Source organism: Ipomoea triloba, chromosome 10, assembly GCF_003576645.1.
Source record: "Ipomoea triloba cultivar NCNSP0323 chromosome 10, ASM357664v1".
Classification (NCBI taxonomy): domain Eukaryota; kingdom Viridiplantae; phylum Streptophyta; class Magnoliopsida; order Solanales; family Convolvulaceae; genus Ipomoea; species Ipomoea triloba.
Genome location: NC_044925.1, coordinates 755727 through 762107, shown reverse-complemented (window position 1 = coordinate 762107; position 6381 = coordinate 755727). Strand labels below are relative to the sequence as shown.

The following is a 6381-nucleotide window of genomic DNA, read 5'->3' as shown; positions in this document are numbered from 1 at the left end:
AAAAAAAAAAAAAAAAAAAAAAAAAAAAAACACAACAAAAAAATTTACGAACTTTAATTATATTGCTGAATATGGTACAAAAATAGTTCAAAAATACATGGGGAAACACTTGATCCAACTCCAACTAATCCTACCTAAGGGATATATGCTTCTAAAGGTTAACAATGAGGCATACTTGTACTAGCTGTCAGCCATGCTAATCGATGGATGTGTTCCATCTGAACTAAAATGACAAACTCTTTATTTGCTGATAGCGAGACTGTATATCTATTATTCTACATATGTATATATATTATATGCTCAACAATGTTGAGGAACGCGGTGGAAAGTGAGCTTGATGGTTTGGTTCTGCGAAGAACGACAAACATCAAAGCATTCCTGCAAATCAGCATCACAGGTTAGTAAAACCCACTCACTGTCATCATCCAAGTACTTGAGTTGAAGCCCCATGGAGTCATCCATACCAAAACGCCTCGCGATTTCATTCAGCAGATCTTCGTAGCCCCAGGTGTTGTGCACCCGCAGCCTGATTTTCTCGTCTCCAAACGAGACTTTTACTCTCAGCACATCTTCTCGAGGTCTGCAGTCACCACCTTTAGTACGTGGAAGAAACCGGGATGGAGGGCGTTGGATGAGAGAGGCGTGGCTTTGACATCTAGGGAGGGTCTTTGGCTCGTTGCTTGATGAATGCAGCTCAGCAGCGCTTTTCACCCTCTTTACGCCTGCCAAGTCTGCCCTGAAAACCTGTCTTCCTGTCGAGCAGCATTGGCTTGAACTCGAACTCTGACTGCAAGACGAGGATGGTGTAACAGAAGCAGCAGCAGCAGCAACAGCTCGGGGGCTTGTAGAATCGCCCTCGTGCTGCCTCGGTTGTTCGTGGGATTCGAGATTCTTGAATTGGTTCGAGGCTGAATTGGGAGACACCAGCTCGGGGAAGCTCGAGTAGAAGGACTCGATTTGTAAACCACCCGAGACGCCTTGGACAGAATCAATCACGTGTTGAATCTTTTGCAAGGAGTGGCCGACTTTCTTGATCTTTCGAGATGGCCAACGCTTGATCCCATGCTGCCTGCAGATCCTCTTCAGCGTGGTAGGACACACTAAAAATTTAACGAAAATGCATAACTAATTAAGAAATCTCCAAAGTTACATTGTAACAGAGTCAGTAGTACTCAAAAAATAAAAAAGAAATCTCCAAAGTTTCTGCAAAGATTAGCAATTTAAAGAGGAATTCTTACCACCAATACTCTTTGCAGCATCTTTGAGGCTACCAGCGAAGTATTGTTGAAGAATCTGCAACGTAATTGTTTTATCTGTCTTCAAACGCTTTTTATCTCCCCGTTTAGCCACACCCCGAGAGTTACAAGTACTAGAAGCTCGGTTGTTTCCATTAATGGCAAGACCTGATCCCGGGACACATTCATTTAGCTGCAGCCTCAACTCCGGGCACCTTTTTTTCAGTACTACTTCACTCGGTCCATTCTCGAAAGCTGAAACACAACCACGGCTCTCGTGGCAATCTGTTTGCTGGGAATTCCCGGGTAAACCTTCTTCTTCATAAGGTTCATCGGGCAAATTTCTTTTCAGTTTTAGACCTTCTTCACTGAATGTAAAACCCGAGGTTTCTTGCTGCAACTCTTGGTCAGTTACAACTCGCAAAGTCTGGCAAACGTTTTGTATGATGATGGACAACGAAGTCAGCATTCTTTTGTGTTCTTCGGGGCTAATGCAATTCCTCGGTAAGAAGAACTCCAACACGAATTCAGCTGAACAAATGGATACACTCTTGAGGCGTATAGCCACAGAAGCTTGCAAACCGAACATCTTTGCATAGTGAGCGAGGGGGTACTCCGCCTTGCTAGAGGACATCACATCAGCCGAAAAGCAAGCTTGATTGGTCATGAACGCCCTCCCAACGAGGCCTTGACCCTTAAGCAAGTGGTGCTCAGAACACGCTTCGTGGAAACCTCGAACATGGGGATCAGCTACGTAGCAAGCAGAATCCACCGTGGAAACACAACGAATAAGGTTGTCATCAGAGTGCCGGCACCCCTCTTTACCTTGCTGGATACACGGGACCCATGTTTGAGCTAATGGCAACCTATGTGTCTCGCAAGCAGACCTAAAAACATCATGAATCTCGCCGAACACAGCTTGGTAGGTCAAATCACATGCCTGGTAAAGAATAAAACCGCATATAAGGTAATAAAACGCAAGAAACAATTCTCACTCAGTGATTTTCAAGACTTCATCAAATTTACCTTAGCATTTCGAGCATTTGGCAATATGGAACCCCTCAGATTAACTGCCTGCAGTTCCATTTGGACCAAAAAAAAAACGACAGATTGTTCATCATTTCATATCTGTACAAATCAGACTTATCTGTAAAAGGAAGTTCGAAATCATAGCCTTCTCTTTATATATATATATATATATATATATATATATCAGTTATTAGCTAACAGCCATTTACCAAACAGGACCATTATATATCACACGCTATCAAATTAAAGACTAGAACTTTGAATACCAAACCGCTATTCTTATCAAAAACAACTACGAGGAGTGCCAAAAGAACAAAACATTATGGTAATAGTGAACTTAGTTTCCTTGTTCTTTAGAGTTCTATATGACCTGGCTTGCCTAAAAAAATGATATTTCACAATTCACAAATGAATAAGCAATGAATAAATGTTATAAGGGAAATATGAGTATATGAACCTCGAGAGCTTTGCAGACGCTTTCGAGCTGGGGAAGGTACTTGAGTTTTTGTGTGGTTAAAACGACTTCAATCACGCCCAAACAACTACAACCGCTTTGTTCGAAAACAGGAACAGCGAGGGAGCCTCGGACATCGTACTGCTGAGCATGGCCAACTCGGGGGTACTCGTCCTTCTTAAAGAACTGAACATCTGGTGTCCACTCGGGAAGTTTATCCAAAAACACACGCCCTGGCAATCCAGAGCTCTCGTTTGAGTCCTCCTCAGCCGGGAACTGAAAATTCACAGAGATATCCCGGTAATGGGCGAGTTGAGGGCAATTCTTGTTAAGCTGGAAAGGCTGACCACTTGTGGTTAGTACACATTTACCCCCTTTGCTTACAGGCACCCATATCTGAATTAAAACATTTTTGTCCCTCGAAAACTCGTTTATGTACTGAACCGCCCTAACCAATCTGTCTGTAATCGAGTTTGCAGTCTTTGGGCACACCCACCATCCCCTTTCAGAACCTTCAACCAAACATCTTCGAGATTGCCCCGAAGGACTAATTCCAGTTCGATACTGGAAACCAGATAAATTCTCGGGGAGAAGAGATGCTCTTTGCCTCTCTTCTTGGCCATTATTGTTGGCCTCTAAAACTGGCCACATATATGAAGTTGTGGGGGGGCTATGGTGAAACAACACATCAGATCCCTCACTTCTCTCCACCCAACACAGCAATTCATTCATGTAATCCAAATCCATGAAACAATCCGACGATGAAACATTCAACAAAGTAGCAGAAGGACACAAACCCCCATCCATTTCCTCAGAATTATCAGCATTTATCTCCAAAAGCTAAATCCAAAAAGAAAGTGAATAGCTTTTAAAAAAAGGAAAATCTTCCCCAATTTGCAAAAGTATGCTTAAAATATGAAGTGTGGAAACAAGCAAATTGGTATAAAAAAAAAAAAAAAAGATTCTGAACAGAAATAATCCAAAAAGATGAAAATTTATTGGCTATTACTTAGCAACAACTAACAAATAGTGGCTTGAAAGATGATATTAAAATAAATTATTCCTCCAAGTTGCATAATACATATCAGATTTCATCTCAAAACCACAAGAAATCAAAGGCAAGACAAGATTAAGGTAAAAACTGTCTTTCAGTGCAAAGATTCCATTAATGGCAAACAATGCAAAAGCTATGTTCTTTTCCACAAAAAGGGAAAAAGCAAAGCCAAGGAGAAGAGATTCATTCATTCATTCATTGAAATAACGAGAAACCCAGACAAAATAGCCAAGAAAAGAAGCTAAGGCAACCCTACAATGAAAAGGTTCTGAGATAGATACTATTGCATTTGCAGAAATCACAGAAAAATATCAGCAATCAAGAGACAAGAAAAAAGAGCAAAGAACAGAAGAGGACCTCAGAATTCCAAGATTCTTTGGTATTGCATTAGCCCAAAAGTGGATATTTATTGCTGGTTTGATTTAAGAAAATTTGGTGACAACCCAGAAAAAGAATTTAATTTCTTGTGGTTGTCTGAGGAGCAAGAACAGGAATAACAACAACATGCGACTTGGGCAAGTGGGAAGGGACTTATGCTGTCACTCATGCATTTCCATGTCCCTATTGCCATATATGGGCTGTGGAAATCCCCTCCACATATACTGCAAAAATTGGATCATGTACACAACATTTACGTCCTCATTTATTTTTAAATTTAACAACAAAAAAAAAAAAAAAAAAAAAAAGAGTGTGGATTTGTGAAACTGGAGTGACATGAAATGAAGTATATTGTATATGTATGTATTACAATGTTTGAAGATTCTGAGGTGGGGTCCACCGGGAGTCTTCAGACCGGACGTCCGGTACAAATTTCGTACTTATCCAAACAAAAACATTATATATTATATATGTTGATTCAACATCTGGAAATGATACAAATTATACGGAGCTCTCTGTGTTCCAATTCATGCAGAGTATAATTGTGTGTGTTCTTTGTCTTTCTTTCTCTAAAGAGTTGACAAACAACAATTAGGAGTGTTTGCAATAGCACAAATTAAAATATATATATATATATATATATATATATATATATAGATGTAGATGATACTCCGAAGAATCATATAATGAAATGATATGGATCTAATTTTTTGTTTTGATCAAAAGTTTAAGTTGAGTTCGAGTCCCTATAAAAAAGTACTTCGCCACTTGATGCAAGCATATTTCAATAAGAACAAAGTTTACTTTTAGTCTGGACTATTATATTGTAACATTGTCAAAGTTAATCTTACCTTTTTAATTTTGTTATATTATATTTTGACTTTCATTTATTTACCACAATTAGTCCTTATTTTAAATTTGTCATTCTACCGTTTAATAAAGATAGTTAACATATAATTTTATTATCCAATTTAAAGAATTTAAACGAGAAATAGAAAGATAAATTACATGTTTGAAGAGCTTATTGAGCAAAAATTAATGGGTAATTTCTTAAAGTTTACAAAAATTATTTGAGGTAGCATTTTTCCCCATAAAAGTATATGCAACTTGTAATTAAAAAAATTAAACATAAAGTTTTAAAAAAATATTTAAAAAAGCAATATAATTACACATAAGCAAAGTGGATGTGTGGCTAATTGAAACCGATGCCAAATGATTACGACAAATCCATCTGAAATCCGCTAATGTCCATAAATAAATATTAATAAATGTAAATGTCGTACGACAATACTATAAAAGAAATGGAAATTTATTAAAATTATTAAACAAAAAATAAATAAATAATGCAACCAACTAAAATACAAGAAAAGAAATACAAGTTGTAACATGCTTTAAGACTAATCCTCATCGTTCAATGTAATAATTGCAGTGGTAAACATTCATTAGAAGCAACTTGTCGTTTGTATAATTAATTAATATGCATTTGGATATTAATTTATTAATTAAAATAAAATTGTTTAAATTAAAATATTTTTAGTTTTAATCAGGGTCATTATCGAGTGATCTACCTAGTTGATGACGTTTTGCCCATTTTATCAAGTACGAAAACGTCAATTATTTAATTTAATATTTGTGTGTACGTGTGTGTGCAAGTTAATTTATACATTTTTTTCAGGAGTTAATGTCGTATGGGATCCTACGAGTATAGTAGTTTTGTCACTATTAGTTCTGCAATTTTAAATTGACTACCTATAATCCTTTTAACTTTCAAATTGTTATCATTTGTGGTCCAAATTTACCACCCATGGTCCTTCAACTTTAAAAATTTAGCCAGTTATGGTCCTCCTAGAAGGACCATGGGTGGTTAACTTGAACCACGAATGATAACAATTTGAAAGTCAAAGGACCAAAGGTGGTCAAAAGTTTAGGACTAAACATGACAAAATCACTATAATTGAATGACTCGAGATGATATTAACTCTTTTTTTTTTTTAAATATATTGAGAATTCGAACCACCACCATGCACCATATATAAGTTATATTATGAATATATTCAAAGTTGTTTGTATGATTCCTAAGCTTATATTAAATTAGTACATGTAAGATTCCATGTTGATGTTAGAAATTGCGTGGAAGCTACCGATATGAATATATCATATGTAATACTCGATTTCGTATTCCAACCCTCCACCCACAAAAAAAAAAAAAAAAAAAAAAAAAAAAAAAAAAA

The 6381-nt window shown here is 36.9% G+C and overlaps 1 protein-coding gene across 2 annotated transcripts; it reads right to left on the bottom strand.

Moving 5' to 3' along the window:
* Positions 1-40: 40 nt before the first annotated feature.
* Positions 41-4378, bottom strand: LOC116032371 (protein NLP5-like). 2 transcript variants are annotated; one of them, XM_031274881.1, is made up of 5 exons: positions 4130-4378; positions 2722-3558; positions 2262-2309; positions 1239-2175; positions 41-1100 (listed from the first exon to the last, which is right to left on the bottom strand). In XM_031274881.1, the coding sequence occupies exons 2-5, from the start codon at positions 3523-3525 to the stop codon at positions 301-303; spliced, it is 2589 nt and encodes an 862-aa protein (XP_031130741.1). In that variant the 5' UTR covers positions 3526-3558; positions 4130-4378; the 3' UTR covers positions 41-300. The 2 variants fall into 2 exon arrangements, with proteins under 2 accessions (XP_031130741.1, XP_031130743.1); XM_031274883.1 differs by lacking the exon at positions 4130-4378 and having other exon boundaries at positions 2722-4098.
* Between the last annotated feature and the right edge of the window lie 2003 nt (positions 4379-6381).